Source organism: Charadrius vociferus, unplaced genomic scaffold, assembly GCF_000708025.1.
Source record: "Charadrius vociferus isolate BGI_N301 unplaced genomic scaffold, ASM70802v2 scaffold773, whole genome shotgun sequence".
Classification (NCBI taxonomy): Eukaryota; Metazoa; Chordata; class Aves; order Charadriiformes; family Charadriidae; genus Charadrius; species Charadrius vociferus.
The window spans coordinates 388,143-414,234 of NW_009647799.1; the positions used below are offsets into that span (position 1 = coordinate 388,143).

General features: G+C 46.1%; 1 protein-coding gene across 1 annotated transcript; it reads left to right on the plus strand.

Moving 5' to 3' along the window:
• Positions 1 to 185: 185 nt before the first annotated feature.
• PRPSAP1 (phosphoribosyl pyrophosphate synthetase-associated protein 1) lies at positions 186 to 25,860 on the plus strand. The gene is made up of 10 exons (XM_009882408.1): positions 186 to 349; positions 9,073 to 9,125; positions 10,686 to 10,752; positions 15,029 to 15,201; positions 15,635 to 15,750; positions 16,767 to 16,822; positions 17,351 to 17,496; positions 23,805 to 23,875; positions 24,575 to 24,721; positions 25,383 to 25,860. The coding sequence occupies exons 1-10, from the start codon at positions 186 to 188 to the stop codon at positions 25,539 to 25,541; spliced, it is 1,152 nt and encodes a 383-aa protein (XP_009880710.1). The 3' UTR covers positions 25,542 to 25,860.
• Positions 25,861 to 26,092: the final 232 nt, after the last annotated feature.

Sequence of the window (26,092 nt, forward strand, 5' to 3'; positions counted from 1 at the left end):
CCCCCCCCGGGCTACTGCTGCTTCTCCATTTTATTTTAACAGTCATATTTCCCACCCTCCCCTTTTATACTTCGCCACAGGAGTGGACCAGCAAGACCATAGGTAGCGGAAGGGTTGTTCTTCTCCTCCTCCTGCTCCTCCCCACCCCTTAAGGGGCGGTGATCGCGGCGGAGAGGAAGAAAAGGATGCCACGGAAGCTGTTGTTGCCTTATAAATCTGTTTTTTCTCACTTTCGAGCTCCACGGGGGTTGCATGACTCTTTGGCGATGAACGCAGCCAGAAGTGGCTACCGGGTCTTCTCGGCCAACTCCACGGCGGCCTGCACCGAGCTGGCAAAGAGGATCACGGAGTAAGTTCCCTCTCTTTCAAGTTTCTTTTCCCCCCCAGAGCTCCTCTGTGCAGGCAGCCTTTCTTCAGAGTGGCTGGAGAGGCTTTTGGTGTCCTCTTGCCTTCCTAAGCCAAAGGCATCTGCTGCGAACATCTTTGCTGGGGAGGTTTTGCACTGAGAGTCTTCAGCAGCTCTGCCCTTCTCCTCCGTGCCAGCTCATCCCTCCCGATAACTGAATTTGACCCAGTGATGAAAATGGACCCGCTGCTTTCTGCCTGTTGCGTCTTTGACATCCATTTCAGTGCCGGAAAGGCTGGGTTGCAGCAGAGGCTGTTGCTTCTGGGGAGGGAGGAGGTGAAACTTGGCTGGACAAACCTCAAAGCGTTTTAACTGGTTTGGGAGATGCTCAAAACTTTCTCTGCTGCTTTTTGTGGGGACGGGCTGGTGACCTTGTTTGCTCAACAGCTTCACTGTTTGGGGTGCGGGGAATGTTCTGTGTGCGGACCTCAGTACAACACCTGCACTTCCACTAACCCAAGTGGATTTCTGTGGGATAGGAGAGGTGGGCAGCACATGCTAATGAGAGAGAGTTTAGTTTAGGGGTAGAATTGTGCCCCTTTTTCTTCAGCCCATCAATTTGGGCAGAGTTTGACCTTGACTTGGCAGGGATGGATGTGCTGGGTCCTGCCGAATCAGCTGTAAAAAATAACAGCTGGCTCCAGAATGGGGCTCTTGGTACACAGAGGAGCACTGAGTTTCCCCCGACACTTGAGCTTTTGTTTTGAATTAGTTTGGTTCAAATTGGGGCACTCCCAGCCGAAGGGGCTTTTCCGAGATGGGGATCAGTGTACCGGGGAACTGTCATCCTAAAGCAGGATTTGGGTTTCCTGCAGTTCATAGGAAGCTGCTCCCAAAATCGAGATGGCTCAGTGCTTGTTTGCCTGCTGCAGCAGACAGCATCCTTGCTACCCCTTAGGCAGCTGCAGGCCTGTCCCTGTCTTCAAGGGCGCACTTAAATTGGAAACATTACTAAATACAGGTGTGCTGCCGCTTTAAACTGCAAGAACGTTTTGCTATTCATCCAGCTAGCTTAATAAACAGTGTGTTCAATCCTTAGCACAGATTATCTCCACGAAGCTGACTTGGCTGTTTGGCTGGGCTTCCTGGTGTTGATGGGATGCATGTTGGATAACAGTGATGGACTTCTTTGGGTGTGAGGTGGAGGGGGGAACTTTATGTGTGGGAGTGGAAAGGCAGGGTATTTTGTTCATGTATTTTTGCTGTATTTGGTCAGTTTGGTATCACTTTCCCTTCACTGATACGACTCTGAAAATGAAGTCTCTCTATATACAAAAAGTAAGTTTCGCTGCAACAGATGAGACATGGTTTTACAAGGCTTGTCTTGTTGCGTCAACACAGAACATAACAGAAGTCCCCTGGGGACGAGCTCCCAAGTTCTCAGGACTGAAAGAGCAAATGGGCAATCTGTATTCTCTGCTCTTTGTCTTAAAAATAACTCACTTTATTTTAAAGATGTAATGAGAAGAGGCATGGATCAGGCTTCCCCAGGCCATGGCACGCACAACTGGCTGCGTGACGTGCTGCTGTAACCCTCTGCATGGTTCCCAGTGATGCTCTGAGGCTGAGTGACAGCAGGATCCAGAAAGTGACCTCCTCGCTGTCCTTCACAAAGTAAACTTTTAATAGGAGTGATGTGGGCTTTTTGCCTTGGCTCTAACGTCAGTGAGGAAGTTGGATGCTCCAGTGGTGGTATGAGCACAACAGTGTGATACACAGCTACTGCTTAAACGGAGACTTAATGACATGTAGCTGTACTGCTTGTAGAATGGGAGTAGTGACCACTCTGAAATGGAAAGGTGTGTAGCATTATATGCAGCTGAGGTTTTGTTGGGGAGGGGTGCAAAATCTGCAACCATTAATAGTAAGGTTTTGCCCACAGTAAGGATTTTCCCCAAAAGAAAGGTATTTTCAGCGTCTTGAGCGGTGGTTTTGCACTGACTTCCCTTAGGAGCTCAGGAGCTGTTTCAGCATGTCTGTAATACATCCCTTGTTTTTTCAGGTTGCAAAAGATGCGTGACTGCTGGCTTTCCCACTGTGTCACATCCCAGCCTGTACTTTGCTGGGGAGGTCAGTTGCGCCTTTTAATAGAGTTGGAGAAGTCATATAAGGGTGAGTCTGTCCTCTAATATTGTGCGTTCTTTTTAAAGTTTTTTTATGACCTTTAGTATAAGTAGTAAAAGAACTTTAAAACAACACGCAATATTAGGAGTAGGGCCCCTTGAGACACTTGCCCACCCAGGCTGTTTGCCTGTAGGTATGATGTGAAATCAATACTTGAGGAGTCCTGGCTTATCCTGTTTTAAAATTTCAAGCCTGGGGAGGAACAGCGTGATATAAACCAGACATCTGAAAGCTGTTCAATCTCCTCACGTCATTTAACACAAAACTTCCAGAGTTGCTTTCGATTCAGGCTTTGAGCGTGGCATTCTGGCATGCTTCCGATCTTTACGATTTCCCGTTATGTATTCTTGTCTGGTTGTAGGATGAGTGACTAAATGGTTAGTCTAACTTTCACTTTGAGTTTTCAGAGCTTTTGTTTATGTTAGCATCTGCCAGGAAGAAGAGATTGTGCTGGCTTATGAGACCCAAATACCTTGTGAAACTTTAAATAACAAAGATGCCCCTTAGATTCAGGACCACTGAAACATAAATAAAACTATGTGTTTACTTGTATTTTATAATTGAGAGGGATGATTGTTTTCTTTAATTCTTTCCCAGATGGAAAGAAAACTCTTGCTGTAATTAGGACACTTGGCACCTGACTACAAGCTGCATTTGCAGGGAAGAAAGATAATTTGAGTGACCAGTGCTGATCCCTAATGGGCCTTGTGTGCTGCTGGGGGAAGGGAGGTCTAGCAAGTCTTCTTAATCTCCGGAGTCCAACGGATGCATTTAGATCTCCCTCTGACTGCAGTGTTTGGCACAGAGGGTACAACTAATACATTCCACTCCCTGTTTGTGTGTTTGGGTTGGAGGGGATTGCTGATTAAAGCTTGCTAATGCCTCCCTAGTGCTCCTGCAGGCCTGCGTTATGTGGGACGTGATACCAGTGTAAGCTCATTGCAAACTGTGGATGTGATTATTTCAGACATTCATTTTGTTTGCAGCACGGAAAATGCTGTTGATGTAAAGATAAAAGCAATGCCGTGAGCCTAAACAACGTGGAGTAATGAAGAAAAGATGGAGGCTTGTGTTCTGATCTCTGGCTGTAGGGAACTGGGTACACAATGCTAAAATTGGGGTGGTGTTTTCTCTGAATGAGCGGGAGGTGAGCCCTGCTTTTGGAAGAGACAGTATGTTTGGAGTATTCGCAGCAACTTCCCTCAGCTGAAGGAGAATTTCTGGTGTGATAGAGGAAGACTAATGTCGGCCTTCCTCGTTAGGTCATCTTGCCAGCATGTGAGGGGATGGCACAGGTGAGTCAGATCACAGCAGCCTTGTGATGCTGCTCTCCCCCGTCTCCAACCCCCATCTTGCCTTCTGCAAAGAGCTCTTTTGTGGTGCTATGGGAGGAGAGGAGGTGGCACCAACTCTTTTCCCTCTCAGAAGATGCGGCGCTGTGGCAGGAGGCTAACGGATATTACAGGGTATAACTGCATCAAAGAATTTTGGAAAGGGAAAAGAATAACCAGCTAAAAAGTAGTGTAGTTGGAGGGGGTTGCAGGTGGGGGACAGTGCGGGAGTAGGGTGAGAGTGGAGCAGTTGGGCTTTCAGATTTTCTGTGCAGCTTAGGTGGAGCATGTAATGTGGCTGAGCAGATTGGCTTTGCGTGGTAGCTCTCTGTGCTGGCCAGTGCCAGGTTTAGGGCAAGTTCCTTTGCGAGGAGCAGACTGGTAGGAGTAGAGGAAAATCTGTGTGGTATTTGCTGGTAGTTCAGCTGCACGGCTTTGGCATTGCTGGAACAAATGATGCAAGTGCTGGATGGCTCTGGGTACAAGTGGCAGATGAGCTGCAGGGACTGTTCTTCGAGTACTCAGTTTTGCTTCGTGGATAGAGAGGGGTAAAGGGGGGCTCAGACAGTTACAAGGATGTTTGAACAAGGATATTGCCTTGTGTCCAGGAAACTGCTGTTTCCTTTCCCTTTCCTGGCTTGTTCTTGAAGTGGAAATTAGGAAATCCACCGCAGAGCTGCCACCATGCTAGCTGGACCAGATGACTGATCTAAAGATCATCTTTATTTAAAAATAAAGGTTTGCACAAGTTTGAAAAGCAGTTCAAAGTCAGGCCGTCTCTTGCTTTGGCCATGGTCAAACAGAGAGCAGATCCTCTGCGCTCAGCTCCAACTCCTCTGGAGCCTGCAGCCGTTCATGGAGAGAGTCGGGTATTTGCAGAGCTGAGCCAAGTGAAAGCGTTTGTAACGACGAGGATATTGCCAAAATAAAATCATATCATAGTCAAGGGCTTTGTCTGTGTGCAGACTTGTATTCAAATTGAATGTTTGCATTGCGAGCTGGCTGGAAGCTTCCTTCAGAGATAACTTTATAATGTCTTTTAGGTGCTTGTGACAAAGTGGGAGAAGGAAACACAGCCTGGGCTGATGGCCTTTCCCAGCGGTACTGAAACATGCTTTGATGGCATGAAGTACTGCAAGTGCGCTTGCCTCTTGAAATCTGATTCAGCTAAACATCAAGTGTGTTTTTAACTTACTGTCCTTTGTCTCAAGAGCTGGGTATAGTGGTTTTTCACAGTCTTCAGAGGAGCATTGTAAAGTACAGTCCAATATAACTCTGTAGCGTTTCGTAAAATACTGTGGTGTGTCACTTTCTCATTAAACTATAGGTAACTTGTGAGCTGTTCACATTTAGGCTGTGAATTTGAGATGGATTTTATAAACATTCTTGTCTCCACAGCTTAATATCCTCTTGGTCTGTGTTGAGCCTGCAGAAAGTTAGATCATCTTTCCTGGGCAACATTTACAGAGAGAGATATTCCAGATCAGTATAATTTTTTTACTGGCCAGTTGCTTTGAGTAGGGTTTTTAAAGCCATAAAGAGAATTTTTCTCTTAGGTGCTATCAGGTCGTAGTGATGATTTAGTGACAGAGCTGGTGGGAGGACCACAGAGCAGAGTGAGGAGCAGGGCTTTCCTCACCAGGAGCACTGAGTGGTTAGACAGGGAAAGCTGACACTGTGATGGAATTAAAAACTTTAAAAGCTGGGAGCAGCCTGGAGTAGTGATACCTTGATCTTGCTGTGCCCAGCCCTCTGTGCTGAGCTTGGCAAGACTGTGTGTAGCTTTTTCTAACAGATCCCAATTCTGAAGACTGCTGCTTTTAAAAACAAAAACAATGCCAAACTGAGTTTCTGTCTCTCTTGGATGGAGTAGGGAGCTTCCAGAAGTGAACTACTGCTCTGATGTCTGCTTGGCGCTGGTTAAGAAGTGAGATTTCTGCAAATACTGTAAAATCAGCCTGGCCATTCTCCGGTCATAAACACCTCTGCATCGGCAAAAGCCCTCACCTCCCTATAGCCGAATACCGCATAACACAGCAGGGCTTTTGTCAATGGAGCTTATTTTGCTTGGAGATGCGATTTATTTACAGGACCTAAAATATTATTATTGCCAGAAGAAGCCCAGTCTCTCTGCAGGTGTGTGTACTCTGGGTTACCTGTAGTGGCAGCCTTTTCTTTCCTAGTGTAGATCTGCCCGTGTCTGCAGACAAGTGATGCAGTAATTGTGGCAACCCCTGTTCATATGGTTATGCTGTTAGTCCTGAAGCCAAATGCAAACAGACTTCTTGCTGTCAGTTTAATTCCTCTATTGCCTAAAGCAACAACCGAAGGGGAGCTTCTGCATGGAGATGATTTAGAGAGAAAAGAGTTGGGAGTGGAGGGGAAGAAGGGAGAGGTGAGAGGAAAGTAGAATTTATCTTTGAACTCTGTTACAAATGGTTGCTGCCAGCCTATGTGGTGGCTAAGGCGGTGCTCTGCCCTTGACTTCTACATAAATCTTCCTTTTGACACAAGTCCTGTGGAATTTGGTGTTTTACAACAGGAGCTATACAAGCAGTCCCCTCTTAATAGCCTTGGCTAAATCAAGGTTTTATCATGCTCCTGCGCTGGCTGAAGTCTCTGCTTACGCAAAACCTTCGGAGGGGGATTTGGTGGAAGGTGTGCCCCTTGGGTAAACATACCTGAACTGCTTTGGTGGAGCTGCCTGTTGGTCCGTCTGCCGTGCCTGCAGCTCGTGGGACTGCAGAGCATTGCAGGCAGGGTTGATGTATGACTTTTATGGGCAGTTTTATCTCGTATCCTTCCCATTGCCGCCCCTCTTGTTTATTTGCAGTCAACAGTTGGAGCAGAGATGGGATTTGTTGTCTGACCAGAACAATCTATTACTGCTCACTCCTTTAAGTTGACAGCTGCTTATTGTCTCTTCTGCTGCTGTCTGCACCCAGGTTTGACAAGCTGGGCTGTTTACTGTCCCGCTTTTCATCGGGGAGCAAACTTGGCTTTCTGATTTCTTGTTTCAGCAGCACAGAAACTGCATTGCTGCAGTACGATCCGAGTAGGGCACCACTGGGCTCTGGTTTCTTCTTGCCAGCTACATTCTTGCAGAGCATCACAAACCTCTGCTGTGTTTGTTTGCCACTTCTTAGCGTTGGAAGTGCCACCCTCCAAGGGGTGTTTTGCTGAAATGTGTCCAGCTGAACTGTTTTGGAAGCTTTCCCTCCTTCCATGAGAGGCAGGGTTGACTAAGGGCACTTGCACAGTCTTGTTAATGGATTATTTTATTTTTTTTTTCCAGTAGTGAGGTAGGAACGTGCTGTCTGCAGTGAAGTCAGGGTGCACGTGCCTCCAAAGGGAGCTTGCAAGACTTGCTGTGCGGTTGTGGAGGAACAAGCGTGAGTCATTGAATGTTCCCACACACACACACACACACTGGTTTGTTTTGTGTGTGTGGTACTTGAGCTTCTTTTGACTTGGATGCCTTGGCAATGATTAGGCCAAAGCTTAGTTGTTGCAAATGCCTGACTGTCATTGGAAAGACAGCGGGATCGCAATGGGCAGTAAGAGCTCAACAGATCCCAGCTGCAAAACTCACTTTTACTGTGTGTCTATCCCTGGGATCCCCGGGCTTGCCTTTGCTTGACCGGCTGCCAGCTTGTTTCTGAAGATACTGAAGGTACTGAGGATGCCTTTGCATTGTGGCTGCAAGTTCTAACCCAGCAGGGCTGGTGAGAAAAGCCAAATTAGAGATTGAGGTGGCTTGGCTGCTCGGGACTGCACGATCTCTCGGTGATGCTGCAGTTGGTACGTGAGCTGGGCTGGTTACAGTCTTGCCCGTACGATTCTTGATGTGGGAGTTTACTCACCAGTCCCAGCCATGGCAAAACGTGCAGCCAGACACACGATCGGGAATGCGTGTGTGCCAAATACGTGCCTTGTAGCCAGCTAAGCAAATATATCGCATTGCAGTCAAGTATCTGTTATCGCAGCTGTCCTGGGCACACTTTCTAGGCCAGCTTCTAGCTGAGACCTCCAGCTTGTGAGCTGATAGCTGAGTCCAGCAGTTGCTGGTGGGCCAGCAGCATGCCGGTGGCGGACTGTCTTGCTCATTGACTTCTGAAAAAACAAATCTTCGTGACAATTGAAGTACAGGGCTGAGTCTGTGACTAAGGCGATGGAGAGATCAACTGCTGAGGGCAGTAGACTGGGGGAGAGCCAGCAACAGATGTGGGCTCTTTATTTAGGACTAGTTGTAACTTGCAAAATTTTGGCATCCATCCAGGTAAATAGAGTATATGTGCAGAAAGGAAATTACCACTATAATCAACGAGTTGAACAAAGGTATTTTGTGGGTATAAACTGTTTCCTAATCTAGCATGTGGGCATGGCTCCCCAGCAGACCCCAGACAAGAGGAGCTTCATGCTCCAGCCAGCTGAGTTGCAGCAACACCTATCCCAAGCGTCTCACTGGTGTGGGGTCTCTCACCTGAGGCTTATGGTTAAGGCACATACGCTCCATAATATTTACTAATGGATTACTTGTCAGTACAGTTAAATACAGAAGTATTTAACAAAAGTGTCACCTGAGGGAAAAGTCTACCTTTTGGAGCCTTTTAAAATGTTCTTCAAAGTGAATCTTTATTATATAAGAAAGAAATTTTTAAAAACCGGGGGGGGGGACAACTGTAATCTTTATTGCAATGAATGTTGTAGGTTTGACATTTGAGAAGAGGAAGGAGTAGTTTGAAAAAAATCAGAAAACTGTTTTTTGAAGTTAAAATCTCTTCAATCAGCTGAGTTATTTCAGAAGGAAGGTTGGGGAGGGGGGAAGACATGGGAGTCAAAAACGTGACTCAGTTGCCTATAATCAAATCTGAATAAATCATTAATGTTTAGTTCCACAACAGATCTGCCTAAGGCAGCATGGCACAAATGAAGCAAGATGTCCTTTGCTGTAACTCTGGAGATGTAGCCTCTGGTCAATCCTGCTGGCTCTTACAAGCGTGGCATCGAGCAGCGTGCCCCAGGGTCCTCCCCAGGGTCCTCGGAGGGAAGGAGACCCCTGGGGAAGTAGTTCTGCAGCCTGGCTGGTGCAGTCAGCTCCCTGTTAGGCAACGCTGTGTTTTATTGGTGTGCAATGTTTGGCCCAGTCACTGCTTTGGATCACAAACTGGGGGGGTTCCTCCGTTTTTAATTTCCTTTTTTTCTCTCCAGGCGCCTCGGTGCTGAGCTGGGGAAATCTGTGGTGTACCAAGAAACCAATGGAGGTAAGAGAAACCTTCACTGTTTGCAACTGTTTCGAGATAATCTTAGAAATGGTGGGTAACTTCATCAATCAAAACCTGTCTAATAAGTGCAGTGATTCAGCTGTGATGTTATTGCTGCTCCTGCTAGTGCTAAACCTCTGTGGCCGACCTTGGATGAAGCAATTAAATGTGTTCCTTGCTTTCCCCTGTTACCTCGTTTGTCTGCCCATGCTGTTATCTAAAGGAGAGTCCTACCTCAGGTGTTAGCTGCTATAAAATCTTACACGCTCTTGTGCTTAGCAAAACATCCCCCAGATTTAAAAGTAACAGACTGCTTTCTAAGTGTCTGCCTTGCAAACTTTTAATTATCCCCTTCTCCCAGGCCTCCCCCGACACAGGCAATTTACAGCTGCCCTAGCGTGTCCACGTGCTTTAAAGAGTGCAAATTCAGGGCTGTGCTGGGCAGCGTGTATTTTGGAGCTTGCTTTCATCTCTTTAAATATAACAAGTGTCTGTTTTCAGATGTTGAGCTAAAACACAAGCATATTGGCTAACTGAGCTCTGTGGTTAAGAGTCATTTACTGTTTGAAGACCTCGGTTACCTTATTTGCAAGAGAGACTAGAACCAGAGAGCTGACACAGACGAGAGGAAGGGATGGAAATGGTGCTGAGTTGGCATGAGGATTTATGATAGTGCTGTTGCTCTTACAGCCAGAACGGGCCATGCGGTATGTAAGCTGCCGTGGTTGCAGTTGGGTTGGCTGTTGCATTCGTGCTAGTGAGAGCTCGCTGCCCTTTGGGGTTAGTTTTAAATCGGGTCACTTGCTACAAGGTCTGAAGTCGTTCTTCATCACTGCACAGCAAATCGGTCTGTTTTCAGCAGAGTCTCGTAAGGTTACTGCCAGTGCCAGGCAATTAGACTTTGAAGTTGATAGCTGGGTAGGTATCTCTCTCCTTGTGCGTATCCCTGCCCTCTAGTTCCTGACTGTGTGGAAAATGAGTGGCTAAGAGAGGCACCTCGGGAAACCTGGTGTCATTGCTTTGGCTTCGCAGAGCTGCTTTTGGGCTCGGCTTTTGCAGTTGAGTCTGGGACTGTAGGAATTGTGTTCAGCGGGGACACCAATTTCCAGCTTGTCTCGGTGTTGAAATGTCTTCACCTTGATAGTGAAATTGGGGAGTTCTCTCTCTGAGCTCGGTGCTGCTGGTGTTGCCTTGGGCTATCCAGTCTGTATGGAGCTGACGCTGTGGTAAGCTGCAAAAGGGCCAAGTTACCTTCTTGGTAAGTACTAAAGGTTGTTCTGCTTTGGGTGGTTCATTGTTCACTAATGAATGTGGCTTTGACAGCTTTCAGCACTCAGCATGGAGAAGTGAAAAGAATCTCTCATTGAGAGTTAGGTAATTGTCTCCTACATGTAGGAGAACAGCTATTCAGCCTGGGTTTGCATTGTAAATACAACTCACTGGTATGTCATGCCAGCTCTACTTCCCAGGACTGGCCTTTGGTAAATCCCCTTGGCTCATCTGTAATCTGTAAATCTGATGTTTGGAAACAAAACTGACTGTGTTTTCAATCCTTTTCAGAAACAAGAGTTGAAATAAAAGAATCTGTCCGGGGACAGGATATCTTCATTATACAGACAATCCCCAGGTAAGGGAGTGTTGGCTCAGTTTTACAGCTGTGATGTGCTTTGAATTTCTGGTTCAGTAGATTGTTCGGTAGGTTTGCTCACCATTAGCTGGCACGATAACCAGTCTATTTCCAGCGTTGTCATTGCTTTGAATTACATTTAAGACACCACATAGTGTTAAGCTGTGAAAATTCCCGGAGGATCGCTTGTGCCACAGCAAACTGAGAAGCTTTCTAGTGTGTCACTTAAGGCAAGAGCAAGTGTGACTGACGGCTTTAAGTGAAACATCCCCGGTCTGTGTGGTGGTGTCCTTGCAGGCTCAGTTGCTTGGTGATTTCTGACTGGCATTTCCATTTCAGGATGTGTAATTTCCTCTGCCTTCCAATTACCAAGCAGCAGCACCAGCAGCCAACAGCAGCTATTGCTTTCATTACAGGCTGGATTACTTTTCCTCTTCGGCTGTAGTGATGTGAAACTGAGCTCAGGTGAAAGCCTGTAGCTTAAGAACTCTTATAGTTCTTAACGATGTTCGGCCTTTTCCTAAGTGGCCCTTTTTGGGTTTTATTTTGGGCTGTTCTAGCCTTGGAGTGAGAGGAAGAAGTGCTGCAAGTAACCAGGGGGCTAGAAAACCAGCTGCTAAGCCCAGGAATGTTGCTGCTTGCTGGCTGAGGTAGAGTGTAGCGTGTTAGCGCTCGTGTGGTGGGAAGGGAGCCTACATACAAATGATAACTGCAAAACGACCGACTATGAGTAGGGGAGATGCTGTTTTCAGAGATATTCCTGCTCTGATAGCTTTTTCCAAGTTACCGAATTCTGCTCAGATTTTGGAGATCACAAGAACTAATAAGTACCAGAGCTCAAGCAGGTAGCGGAATACCCTTCAAACAGAATTTTTCCTTGCTTGCCAAAGAAGTAGAGCCCAGTGAGAACTCAAGTTCGTTTCCTCTTTGTAGTGCTTGGCCTGGTGTTAAATCAGTAGGACTACAAGATTAGTTTGCTCACTTCTGGGGTTCCTCTTGCAGGCCGAGACATTTTCCTAGAGCTCATCTCTCTCCAGAGAGATACTCCCAAGTGTTTCCTCCCTCAGGGAGCAACTAAATCTCTGCAAGATGAAAACCCACTGGTGCAGAATTATGTTTTGGGTGAATAGTACCATTCTCCTGTCCCTCGTGAGATCGTTCTCTGAAATAACTTGTAACTGAGAGCTGTGTAAACATCAAACAGATAAAGTGTTCAGAGGGAGCTAACTCGGAGCATTAGGGACAGCAGTAGTTTTTAGGAGGGGGAAATCTCCCCTGCTTTCAACTTGTTGATCCCCTTGTTTTTCCATAAACTGAATTCAGTGTTACAGGCCAAGAAATGGATCCTTTTCAGCCAAAATGTTCAAGGCTCTCCAGGTGAGGAGCCACTGTTGTGCAGCCGAGTCATCTTTTATACTTAAGCTGCAGCTGTCCCTTGCTGCATTGCTTGAGAGGACAGGTTCAAGGGCATCTCAGTTTTGCAGTGGGTTTCAGGGAGCTTTTCAGGAGAGTGAAAACAACTGTGTTGAACAATCTGAGAACAGGACTTCTGCACTCGGTAGTGGTTTGAAAAGCAACCAAAATATTAGGACTTAGCAGGAAAAGAGTAGAGAGGGAAACAACCTTGTTATACTGCAGTGTGAATTCAGTCTGCATCTTAAATACACAGAGAGAAAACAGGAAGACCTGAATATTAGATACAAGATCCCTGTCGAAGAAGCATATAGCGGAACTAGAAAAGTTACGAAAACAGGTATTGTCCGAGGTGGTTGGTGTGTGGACTAGCATTCTTATGAGGGAAAACGAAATAGCTGATGTTTAGACTGTAGAAAAATGAAGGAGTTGGTGGTTTAATGATACGCTAAAAGCGAAAGGAGTCTTTTAGTGCTGAGTGCTGGTGCTGGTTGTTGCAAAATCAATTGGCAGCTTCACATAAACCATTTCCTCAGCCCTGAGAACAGGGATCCCCAGAAATGGCTCAGGCAGGGATGGGGAGAAGTGAGGGAGGCTCCAGGCTGCTGGGGAGAGGTGGTAAGTAGGGCATGGGGGATAGCTGAGCCGGATCTAAATGACCCGGTAATGAGCTGACGGTCCCCGTGTGGGGTCTTGGCTCAGGCCAAGACCAGGAAGACCTTGGCTCAGGCTTTCCAGGAATAACTACGAGCATGGCTTCAAGGCAGGAGATGGAGAGAGCAGCAAGGAGTCTGGGATGCTCTCCTGGGTACCTGTTTTGGTGATGCTGTGGCTGGGATTCCATTGTGGATGTTGGTTTCCCCCAGTTAGTCCCCACACTGACCCAGTCCCTTGGCTGGGGTCAGTGCAGAGGAGCAGATCGGGCTGGCTCAGCACGAAGCGTGCAGGAGGGTGCTCCTCACCTCGACGAGCACCCCCAGCCCACCCACTTTGGGCTCTGCTAGAAGGACAGATGCCTCTGCCTAGTGCCTGTGTTGGCTGGTCTGCCGGAGCTTCCCAGAGTGCCGCATGGGGCTCTGCTTGAATATTGAGAGACGTGCTCCTCCTCGAGTAATTTCTCTATATGGCTACTGGTGTCCCACAACAGCACCAGGACTGCTGGTGCTTTTTGAAATCAGTGGTAACCCTTTTTCCCAGGAGCAGTTTTGTTCTCTATCTGCTTTCCATGTGAATATGTATTTTTATTTTTTTTTGAAAAGTAATGATGGAAAATATTGAATTTCTGGGATGAACTTTAAATGGCTTAAACTCGGCCACTTTGTTTTTATACAGCACTGATAGTACCATCTTTTTCTCTTCTCGTGGCCCCAGTGGCACAGCTAAAACACCAAAGGGAAGAAACAGTTCTTTGTTTGCTCGTTGTCCTACGTGGCAGGGGGCTATGTTTTATGTAATTCTTGGCTGGGTGCTTCAGAGCTAACAAAGCTTTCTTGTGTGTAAACGGCATTGTGCGCGAGGGCTGGCGGGGCCAGCGGGAGAACAGAGACCCAGAGCACTCACAAATGAAGAGGCACAAACGGGGGTTAATTTCTGAAGGAAGGGGGAGCGATGGAGTAGTGGAAACGGTTAGAGGTTTGTCACGGGTCACACAGACGGAGGCTCGGAAAATGTTATCTCTGAGCTCTTGGGGAAGCCATCCCTGGTGGTCAGGAGGAAAACAGGTCGAGCAATGTCTGGGTAACATCCAAAAAGCTCTGCGGAGCTTTAAGCTGCTCTGTGCTGATTATTCCTCTGCTGATGTGTTGAAAGATGGCCTGGTCAGCCCCTGCTCTGTCACCATGGGCTCCACAGCTGAGCTACCCCCAGCATCGCCCTCCTAGGGACCTGTCTGGGGAAGTGGTGTGTTATTTGAGGCTGTCCCTGCTGAAAACCCTCCAGCAAGGGTGTCTGCATTGTAGGAGGGTTGCCTGTCCCTCTGTCTTCTCTGAAGTGCATGTTCTTCAGTTCCCAAATGTTCTTGAGTCAGTTTGTGACAATGCAGTGTCTCTTAGTGTTGGCTTTAAGGAACTAAAAAGGCTTGGCTTTTTTTCCCCCCCCGCTTCTCAAAAAAGAATTAAAATGCAGATTAATACAATCCTGCTAGGCCACACCAGTCATCGTGGTGAACTTAACTGAAAACAAGGTTTTACTGGTATTCCTTGCTGTGGTTTACAGATATATTCTGCCTGTGTTGGTTTTTTGTTGTTTTTGTTTTTTTTTCTTTCAAGAAACAGTCATTTAGCATTTACTGTGCTGTTGTTTCTTCCATTTCTATATAAGCTAGATAGCATGGGAGATGCTGACCTGCACCAAAGTGATGCATCTGGACTTTGTACTCCTTCAAAATGCAGTATTTCTGAAGGCAGGAAAAATGACCTGCCTTTACATTGTTAAAAATACCCTAATAAATCCAGTGTGGATGAAGTTGTGTTGGCTGCATGTGAGCTGCTTCTTTAAAAGACTTTTATTTCAAAATACACTGTATGAAGTGACATTTGTTCCAACATAAATGAAAAAAATGCCTTTTTTTGTTGTTGTTGTGATGACGGAGGGAAATCATTATACGCCTCATGTTAGAATGCAAAATCAAATTTCAGTCCACAGCTCTTGAGTGCTGGAGTCACGTCCTGTACCTGTAACAGTTGATTGTGATGTGCTGTGGCATGATGGAAGGAGCTATAAGATTGCAATCTGGGTCTTGTATGCATTAGCATAAGATGTAGCATTATTTGTTTGGAAGTTTGCTGAGGAAAGGTATGGGTATAAAAGAAGTTGCGTTGGAAAAACACCCACTGATACATGGAATGGTTTTCAAATCTCCTAGGGATGTGAATACTGCTGTCATGGAGCTGCTGATAATGGCGTATGCCCTGAAGACTTCCTGTGCCAGGAACATCATTGGGGTCATCCCTTACTTCCCCTACAGCAAACAGAGCAAAATGAGGAAGAGGGGCTCTATAGTCTGCAAGCTGCTGGCTTCGATGCTCGCCAAGGCAGGTGAGCGTCACAGGAAGCGGCAGCATGGCAGGCTCGGACACCGCAGTGCATCCAGCTACTGGGCATCTCAGCGGGCGTATGTCCGCCCGTTCTTCTCCCCTTTGATGTGGGGATGTGCTGCTGAGCCCTTGAGCCACTTTGGGGGAATTAATTTTCTTCAGCTTAATTTTATTTCGATGTAACTCGCACCTGGGGAGGTGGCCTAGAAGTGTCATATTGAAATACAGTGTGAGCCTAGTGCTGTGGCTTGTCGCATGCCCATTTCTCATTACGTCTTTGGAACTTTTTTACGTTAACCTGTTTATGCTTATTTTATCACATGGCATAATAGTCTGAGTAATAGCTAAAATAGTCTGGAAAATTGAGATATTTGAGGAACTCCAGCTTTGTGGTAGTCGTCTCAGTGAATTATCTTTTTTTTTTTTTTCCTTAGGCTTAACACACATTATCACTATGGACCTTCATCAAAAGGAAATTCAAGGCTTCTTCAGCTTCCCAGTAGACAACCTGAGAGCATCCCCTTTCTTGCTTCAGTATATACAGGAAGAAGTGAGGTTACTCTAGTTCTATATATATCAACTTGTCTTAACTCACCTAAATGTGATAGCAGCATTGGCCTCCACTTACGCAGAGGTGGTGTTGTCAGGCTGGGTCAATCTTTCTGTTAATGAATTCTTTCTTAAGGGGTACCTATTGCATGTTTCTTAGGAAAGTGGGAAAATATTACATGATTGTACCTGGATAGAAATTGAACTCTTACCATAAGCAGAAGACAAGCGTGCTATTTGAGAGATGGTATTTATGCTCCTGTCTCTAATCACCTTTTAAATCCTGTTAAACTGTCTCCCCTCGCCCTTTGTTCTGTGGTGGATGTCTGACTGCCCTGAATTATTGATTGACTGTGTCTTGAGCTGAGTGTAGGAACGGTGAGCACAAGAGAGCTGAGGGCAGTGCACAGAGGTTTTATTTTCCATGTGCAAAAGACCGCGATTTATGCCCATGTGGTGAGAGCAAGGCTTCCCCATATGGCGAGAGCTGGCTCCGGGTTCAGACCTTCCCCTGCAGACAGGGGAGGTTAAACGCAGTGAACGCTTCCATCTTTGCCCATTTTGAATGCAAGGCCAACACCTGCTCTGTGCAGGCACTGGGGCTCTGCGCACTGCTGAGTGCCGGGGTTTGATACCTCTGGTGCCCGGGGCCCATCACTACACCTTCCCCTTCTTCCCCGCGCTGTGTGCGGTTCCCCGTGTCTCGCACAGCTGCGCTCAGCACTGCAGACCAGGCCATAACTTGTGGGCACCAGCAGGGAAGGAGGCATAGAGATACAGTCATGTGCAGAAGTACGACCTGCAGTGTTGCCTGTACTAAACTTATTTGTGTTCCATTTGGGGCAGAATACACAAATACAGGTGTTGAAAATGAGTGCAGTTGCCTCTCTAGTTTCATGCCACAGAATGAAGATTCGGGTCTGGGGAAGGAGAGTGATGCGATTATTCAGCCATGTGTCAAATCAGTTACTCTCTAGCAAGAAGGTCTTTACTGAAATAACTTTTTATCACATCCAGATTCCAGATTACAGAAACGCAGTTATTGTAGCCAAATCTCCCGATGCAGCTAAAAGGTAAATGGAGACTTTACTATCTGGTTAAAGTAACTTGGAAAAGATCTGGGCTGATGGGAAATACGCCACGAAAACTATGGGAGGGTCTCAAATGGCTCAGCAATCTGGTCCATAAGTGCTTTGTGAATGGAAACAGGATGGGCATCTGTAGTGGTGCAGATGGGCAACTGAATTTTGCAGCCCAACCCTGTGGGAGTAAACTCTGGAGGTCTCCGCTGCTGCGGAGTTAGGTAGTTCACCTGGGGCCAAGATCAGAGTTGCTGCATGAGTTTCAGTAGTGCCTGACCATCTCAGAAAGCATTTAGCATATGGAGGAACGCCAGGAGACCCCCGTGGTGGAGCCAAGGGGTAGAGTTGGCTGTGGGATATTAAGGAGGAATGAAAAGTCACTTCAAATGAAGTTTCTTGCTGGGGAACAGTCAGAGAGGTGCAGCCTTTGCCCTCTTGGGTCTGGGAGAGGCTTGCCACACTGGGCTGTGAAGTTGCGACAGCCCAACATCTTCCTGACGTGCTGCGGTTGTCCTGCAGGGCTCAGTCTTACGCTGAGAGACTACGGCTGGGACTAGCAGTGATCCATGGAGAGGCTCAGTGTACAGAGCAGGACATGGATGATGGACGTCACTCCCCTCCGATGGTCAAAAATGCAACTGTGCATCCCGGTCTGGAGCTGCCGTGTAAGATTAAACTTCTCTGCTTACCTTTGGGGGGCAAAAAAAAAAAAAGGAAAAGTTTGGTGGGAAATTGCTGTTGATTTAGCTGTGTAGGTATAACCAACTTAATGGCATTTGGACCAGTGGATTTTTTTCTCATGAAAAGGTTGATACCAGCAAGTTGTAGGAGAAGGTACAGAGAAAGGTTTTTATTTAATTCTTTCTGGCCACACAGAGCATCAGTATTGTTCTCCGTGGCTGCGTCCACTCAACTGTGTTGGGACTGACAAACCTCTGATGAAGGTGGTGCTTTTACAGCCCTCAGCGACAAAACTCATTGAGCTAATGAAACAGAAAAGAAGTGCAAAAGTGTAACTAACGTGGGAACAGCCACCGAAACAGGCTGCTGTCCCCAGCGTGGAGGGGAGGGCTCACCTTTCTCTTCTTCTGCTGCAGCCACTGTTACTGCTAGAAATTTTCTTCATCTTGGCAGCCAGGTGATCATGTTCCAGTGTCTGCTTTGACATGGTTTTGAGGCTTGTGTGGGTCATGTGAATAGGTTCTCCAAGAGCATTGCTGAGCTCTTCCTGTGCTCTTGCAATCAATGGATAAGCTGCTGATTTGGGAGCACAGAGCAAAGTAAAAAAGGAGAAAACCTGTATTCTGGAAAATGCTGTCCTCTTCGGATTGCTTGTATTCCTGCAGCAGTCAAGCAACAGCACTACAATCAAAATCCAGCTCCCTCTTGGGAGGATTTTAGCTTTCTAGATGGGTGGTGGTAGGACAGAAGTTGTGAGTGTAGCGAACGCGGCTGAGAACTGAGCGTGGGAAAGGATGCATGCTGCTGTACGTGCTAAGGAGCTATCCCTCATGCAGCCAAACTTAATTATACTGGCAGTGGCTAGGGCTACTGATAAGCGTCTGCTCTTGTCTTTTGAAGTTTAGGGAGGACATCCAACCAGTTTGTGGGCAGGTTGTGGAGGCAAGTAAGACTGCAGGCAATTTACATTAGCCCAGTCATCACTCACCGTAATACAATCAGTTACACAAAGCTTATATTGCTGGTGAAACTCCTCTTGGGCGTTGGGGGACAGGTGGGATTTGGCAATGAAGTTTTAGACTTTGTCTTGATTGTCCCCCTTCTGACAAGGGGATTTTTTCACACGCTTCTAACAAAATGGGAATTTGCATGGTTACTCTTGGCTTTTTCCTTCGCCTCCTACTCTGAAGAGGATGCTGTCCTCCAAAATATCACCAGCTACATTTGTCTGCTACCAGGGCGTTGGTGTGACTGTGTCTTTATTTCCTATAGGGAAACAAAGGAAGTACTTTAAGGCAGCTCAACTGTGGGAGACTGTGCTGCTGTAGAGCCCTGTAAATGGTAGCTCATACAGAAATGTGCCCTTGCCCAATTTAGTTATAATTTCAGTGGAAAATTGTTTTCAATCCTCAGCTATCGAAACATGAACTGATTTGCTGTGTATCACCACTGTCTTACTTTATCTCCCGCAGAAAATACGTAAACCAACCAAGCTGTGGCTTGGTAGCTGTCTGTCGAGGGTGAGATGTGGGGTTGATGATGGGGTGAGCTTGTCCAGAACTCTCAGCAGAAAGTTGCTTTTCTTTCCAGTTTTCTAATCTTAACAGATATCTGGTTCTGAGTGAGTTTTGAGTGAGCTGGGCTGTGTTACCGGAGGTGCAGAATACTGAGGTAATACCTCTCTAAAAGCAGTCTGTAAGCTTCTAGTGCATCCTGGTTGTGTCACAGCCTCTGCCATGGGTCAACACTCTGCCGGGCAGAGGTGATAATGCAGCTAAGGTTAGGGGTGGCAATGCTGTGAGTGTCTGTACTTACCCTCTCTTCTACGCCTCCTTTCTTGTCCAAGTCAGTCATCTGAAAAGTGTCTTCCCACCTCAAGTGGCACATCACACAAAACCCTTGATCAGCTCTTCCTGCTGTGCATCACCAGCAATCCGTGTGGTGTCAGGTCTGATGGCAGAGTGAAGCAGGGTTCAGCTGTGGCCCTGTATTGTCATTTGTGAAAGGTAGGACATGCGCTACACACCCAGAGCTGTATACTTCCTTGTACCAGAACTGGCCAGAAAAACCTCCGGTTGTCAAAACAGAACCAGTCTCCAGGTCTGCCTGGCTCAGCTACCACAAACTGGGGTCTGGGCAGTTGGCAGGTGGGGTTACTTCTGGGGATGGCTGAGACTAACCATGGAGTCATCCTGCTCTGGGCTACAACCTGATCGACGTGGAGCATCCTGTCCTCCCTCTCTAGACTGCAGTTCAGCATCCCTGGCAGTTGTGTTAGAGCCAGGAGAGAGGTGAAACCTGTATCTGGGAGCAGCCCCAGAGCCCTACAGCGATGACTTATGCTTTATGCCATTCTTCATGGGCTTCCTAGTGAAATGGCTGGGCTCCTGCTTCCCGCCATGCACCTTTTCTCCCTGTTCTAGTAGAGATCATGTGCCTTTAATTAACGAGTGTTATGCAGTGTAATGGCTTATTTATTGTCCTGAGAGTGTAGCCTGATGTGATACTCTGATTTGGTGGCATATGGAGCCATAACAGAAAAATGCCAAAGGTGCTTCCAATTGCACTTCTTAAAGTGCTGTGCTAAAGTGGCAGCAACAGCTCATGTCACTCAAAAACCAGAAATCAGAGCCTTTGAGACAGGATGTCACTCCGAGGTTATTCGCTTTGTTTGTGTGCTCTTTGTGTCTCAAAGCTTGCAGCTGGCTTGAGGCTGTGCCTTAACAAATGCATGTGGACTCTTTGCATGTTTCCTCGTCCTTGAGAAAAGGAGTGGAGCACCATCTGTTAAATCATTTCAGTGGCTTTGAAATCAAGTACTTTATACAAATAGCTAATGGTCCGCTTCAAACCCAGAGCCCAGCAAATTGCTGTGATGGAAAAGAGTGTGGGTGAAAAACTGGAGCGACCGTAGGTCTGTTCCTACTTCCCTACGCCCACCTCTTTCCTGTGTTTAGGCTGGGCACCGGGATGTTATCTGTCCTTCCAGGTCTGTCTTCACAAAGCAGTTTGTTCTTGAGCAGCCTTTTGCTCATAGACTCTGTTGTAAATGCAGCATTATTTTACTTGGTGATTATTGCTTTAATGCACGCTGTCAGCTTCAAACAGAATTTGATTTAGCATTCTTTAACCCATTTTTGACTGCTTAATTAAGGCAACAGGTTTATGGACTTGGGAATGCTGTTTCTTTGTGCCAGTGATCATCTCCCCTTTAACATGTGGTACTTTGGTGTATATTACTCACATCAGAATGAAAGTGCAGGTTAGGGTGATTGGCTGATGAACTTATTTCCCCACCACCCCTCAATGTTCTTTGATATTCTTGTTTTATAAAAAGTGCTTTTGTTGTTTTTCTTTCCTTTATTTTTTCCCCCTAAAAGCTACAGATACCACAAGCATCTTATCTTACTCTCTGGAAAAACATTGACTCTTTTAACATAAACTCGTACATAATCCAAGGGGTTATGCCAGGCAGAAGTACAGCTGTGGCTTACTTCTATTGCCCTCCTTTGTCCACCTACAAATAGAGGTTTCGTGTCTGGGAAGAAAATGTTCTGTATTATTTGAATCCTTTTTCAAGTCACCTTCTCGTAGCAGTTCTGACTTTCACATCTTGGTATGTCCGAAGATTTTGAAGGAGAAACTGGTCACAGTAACCCTCGCATAAGCTCTCATCAAGTTGGAGGAAAGTTCTCTTACGATTTGATGTGGTTGTGGGTAGATCTTTGGCTTGCAATTTTTTTCTTTTCTTTGCAGAGAAAATTGAACAAGAAAAAGGGAGAACATCTCTTTAGGATACGGGTAGGTCGACGTGTTGCCTACCATACTTTAAAAATAAAGTAAAAATAAATGCAGCGTTTAAAAACGGACAAGAGATGTGAAGCACTGCTGAAGTTGCTAGCTGCTGTGTTAGCCTTTGAGCGTAGCAAGGAATGTGTCTGCTTCCCTTATGGAACAGGAGGATACTGATTTGCTGAGACTCCCATGCATTTATCAGTAAAATAGTGCTGAATTTCAGCTCCCTAAGGTCTGTTTGACTGTTACTGAGAAAAGAGTTTTTCCCTATCCTGGTTGTTGTAAACAGAAATGGTACTCATCTGTGGATGCACGCGAAGGACGGGATGGCAGCCAGATGTAATCCTTTTGGTATTTCACAGCTCCCACCAGGAATTTTGTTAATGTCTAAACTAGATAATAAACTAATAACTATCTAAGCAGGTAGGTAGTGCCTGTAATTGAAATTTACAGTCTGCTTATCTCTTGTGATGCTTAATCCTAGTTCATTACAAGTACTCTTCCTTCTCATAAGAATGTTTTCCCTTCAGGATTTAGACATGACTTTGCATGTGATAGGAGACTTAGAAAAAACAATGCAAGGGAGGCCGGGGAATCTGTGCTCCATAGAGCAATTAACTGTTCAGTCCAAGGTAGCTGCAAAACCTAGCAATGAGTAATGTCCCTTTGGTCAAAACAGAACTATTGAACACCTTTTATATAATTTTGGTAGGCTTACAGAAAACCAGACTGTGAGGTAGGTCACGTATATGAAGAACAGCACTAGAGACAAATCTTCAGAGCTGTGGTCCTTATAATTGTTTTCATCGCATCCCTCAGTCTGACTCACTCACCCAGCTGTGCTGGCACTCTAAGCATTCCCAGGCACTGATGAGTTGTGGGAATAGTACTGGATCGGCCTGCTGTGCAGGATGGGGAGTTACATGTGGGACTCTTTTCACCCAGGAGGGCAGAAATCAATGTTCAGATGGGCTTTTTGATGGGCAATGGCGTGTGTTCTCATGCCGCTCAAGTGTTATGTGGAAGTAGGTTATCCTAAAGAAGAAACGTCTTGCTATCTGGGGTGTCCAGAACTCCTTGGCGCTTGAGAAGCCTCTGTGGTCAGAATCCTGGCAAGCCCTGATCTTACGACGAGGAGGGGAACAAAGTGCCTCGGTAGGACACTTTGCGCTCCCCATAGAGAGCATAAAATCTGGGGGGGGTGCAGGTGGGCCAGGTAAGTGTTACAAATGCTGGATGTTCACCTTTGCATCAGTGGTTAGATCAGCCCAGATTATCACCTAATGACACATACGTACCCATCACCATGTCATTCTGTGCTGGGAGTTTTTGTACTGCGTTCACTGTATAAACCAGCACACTCTGGCAAGCAAGAGGTTTGGCTTATGGACAGCAAGTCCCTGGCTAGTGTTGGAGGCTGGTTGCTGTTCCGTGCAAGTCTGAAGGCTGTGTTACATCTGGACACTCTCAGTGCATCCTAGTTCATATTTCTGTTATTTTTCATACTGCTGCTGGAAGTTTTTTGGGCTAAGGGATAAAGCCTATTAAATGTGTAGTTTTTGCATGAGCCATGTCAGTGTACCAGTAGAGCCAGGAGGGGTTGGAACCTTATTTCTTGGTTCATCTCTTCAGCAGGTGTCAGATAGCACAGCTCATCAATGTATACTTTTGCTTCCAGTTGCTGGTTGAACTAAGTTTGAACTGGATTTTGTCCTGCTCTTTCCATTAAAACACTTAAAAAAAAAAATATATATATATATACTTTTCCTCAGTTACTGCAGTGAGTAGTTTTAATATCTGGATTTTGTCCTGCTCTTTCCATTAAAACACTTAAAAAAAAATAAAATATATATATATATAATAAAAAACAGTGAACTTGCTTTTGCAAACTTCCTTAAGCTTTCTTTGCCTGAACAGGTATTAAGGTCCTTACACCCTCTTTCAGAGCCTTGTGTGTTTGGTGGTACGAAAGAAAGCAAAAAAGCTGCAGTGTGAGTCTCAAATCCTTCAGATGAATTAGTGAGTCCAACAGGTGAAAAATTGCACCTTGCATACACCTTTTGAGAGGTGTTGCTTGGAGAAGCCCGTCTGTTGTTCCCAGTCATGAGATACCCCTTTTTTCCAAGTGCTGTTCCAGAGCACAAAGAGTGTCACTTCCATCTCCCATAAACTAAGTGCTGCTTTGTAGTTCTCCTTGCACGGGGGTCTCGTAGATATTTGGATTTGCCTACTGTCTCTGAGGTCAGTACGAGGTCCCCACAGAAACTGAGAGTTTCGTCTTTATGCAGCAGTGCTATTCATTTAAGGAGGAAAATGATGGTTAAACCAGTGGTTACCCACTTAGGTTGGTGTCAGGATAATGTAAAGCACATGTCTATATCTGTGCAGCAATGTAAGATGCAGTTAAAGGCTGAGCCTCTTGTGTGATGGAGCTGTTGTGGTTTGACTCAAGGCTAACTGACCTGGGTTTGTTTGTTTTTTTTTTTTTCTTCTTTAGTGATGATGGCCAAGGAGAAACCACCAATAACTGTGGTTGGAGACGTTGGAGGAAGAATTGCCATCATTGTGGTATGAGTGTGATGGAGAGGGAGGGTGGGGGGTGGCTTCTTCCCAGCATCTTTTCTTGAGCTGCTTTATCCCACAGGGTAGGAGCGATTACTGGGGTGGGGTGGGAATGTGATTGTTGCCACTGTTTTCTCCAGTTTTGCTGGTAATGGGTTATTTCAGCTTTCTGTTGAAAACTCTTCATACTACTGCACTTTAAGCCCTTAAATCTCCTTGCTCCCTTGAATCTACAAATGTCAGATGCCTGCAAATACCCAACAAATCCAGGACATGGAGAGAAATCTCCTGAAGTGTTTAAAAAAACCCCAACCAGAAAAAAAAAATATTATTGAGCTTCTCATACTTGCTGTGCCATGCTGCAATGTAAGTGATCGACATGCAGCTACTATCACCATGAAAAGAAATACCTCGATGAAGATAAGCTCTGTTTGTGTGGGTGCACATGCAGGGACTGATTTGGTTCCGAGACACAACGTTTGTTTTACACACTAACAAAAGGGTCCATAAAGTAGTGAAACGGTGTTCACAGATTTAAGTTGTGCTCGTGGCTGGCCTTGCATCTCAACAGCAGCTGAAGTAGCCAGAGATGATTTTTTTTTTTCGGCTGTGTGCATGGCCAAAGCTGCAGTACCTCGCAGAACCGCTCCTGCCCTGCAGGCACGGTAAACTTCTGGTTTTGATGCTATTTCCGTTTCTTCTCAGGATGACATCATTGATGATGTGGAAAGCTTTGTAGCTGCTGCAGAGATCCTGAAAGAGCGTGGAGCCTACAAGATTTTTGTGATGGCTACTCACGGGCTCCTGTCAGCAGATGCCCCCCGTCTCATAGAGGAATCCTCCATCGATGAGGTGCGTCCGCTTTCTGGACTGCGGAGGAAGGGCTGGCTCTGGTGGCCAGGTTGATTTAAGGCACCAAAACCCACAAGCTGATGTACTTCCCCTGCCACATAGCTCATCTCTGAAATGACTGGTTTCATCAGATGCTTTCAATTAGCTGGTTCTTCATTTGAGGGGGGCAAAAAAAAGTGTGTGATTAATACTTGTTCAGATCAGATCTGCTTCTCTGTGTATGTTTTCTCCCTAATGCACAGATATTAGTCATTCCCGCCTGGACACTTCCCTTACTGCAGCTGGGTGCGTGTGACTGCTTTTTCACTGTACTGGCCTTCTACCTGTCAGTCTGCCCCAGCTGATGATGGGCTGTTGGGTACATTAAGAGGATAAGATTTCAAACCTCACCCTTAATAACAAACATGTCAGATCCTGCGATCTAAATGGACACCTCAGGCTGTGTGGAGGTGGCTGTTGTAGGTGGACTCTTTATGCCCGTCCCCTCAACAGATTGACTGTCATGTAGGGGAGACCATTTATTTTAATCTTTATTTCTAACCTGCTGTTCCACAGCTCAGGGTATGTGCACGGCTTGTGGAGTTAATCTAGGGTAGCTGTTCAGTGAGAGTGAGCGTATCAGCGACGCAACTAATGGTCTTTTCTTTCTGGCACTCTGTAGGTGGTAGTAACCAACACAGTTCCTCACGAGGTGCAGAAGCTGCAGTGCCCCAAGATAAAGACTGTGGATATCAGTTTGATTCTTTCTGAAGCCATCCGACGAATCCACAACGGTGAATCCATGGCCTATCTCTTTCGCAACATCACGGTTGATGACTAGACCTGGCTTCCACAAGAGAAGGAAATGTGCATGAAAAGGCAATACCATAAATTATAGGCATAACACAACTGTTTATTCTTGTAGGAGCGTGAAGGTTTTCAGGGTCTTGAGCCATGAGATCTAATGGAAAATATCAACCTGACCAGCACTTTACAGGTGTATAGAAGAGGCCACTGGCAATGGGGAGGATTGCATCATAATTGAGAGAGGGAGAAATGAGACGGTGTTGAATTTTTAAGTTCCTTTAATTGTTGGTTTTTTGTTGTTGTTTGTTTTTTTTTTTAGTGTGTTATCTCTTGCCCTATAGAGGGGGAAAGAAAAGCAAAAAAGAAGTAGCTGTCAGCTTATGAGAAGGGAATAGAGTGTGCTCATTGCTGCGTGTGGGCAGCAAGAGGAGACAGCCTTTGGGTTTCTGTTTCTGACTGACTCGCCTGAGAGCACAGAAGGGAGTGCTTCATTCAGGCAGCTGAGCTGGACCGCTTGCTGCTGGCAGAGCTGATCAGCAGAGCAGCTCCGCGCCAGTTGAGTGGCCTCTCATCTCTTGCACAGCG

Bases quoted from the DNA above. Each gene is read 5' to 3' on its own strand.
- PRPSAP1 (XM_009882408.1), top strand. From the start codon at position 186: ATGCCACGGAAGCTGTTGTTGCCTTATAAATCTGTTTTTTCTCACTTT. The intron at 15,202-15,634 runs GTGAGCGTCACA...TTTTTTCCTTAG, and splicing joins TTCGATGCTCGCCAAGGCAG to GCTTAACACACATTATCACT. The intron at 24,722-25,382 runs GTGCGTCCGCTT...GGCACTCTGTAG, and splicing joins AGGAATCCTCCATCGATGAG to GTGGTAGTAACCAACACAGT.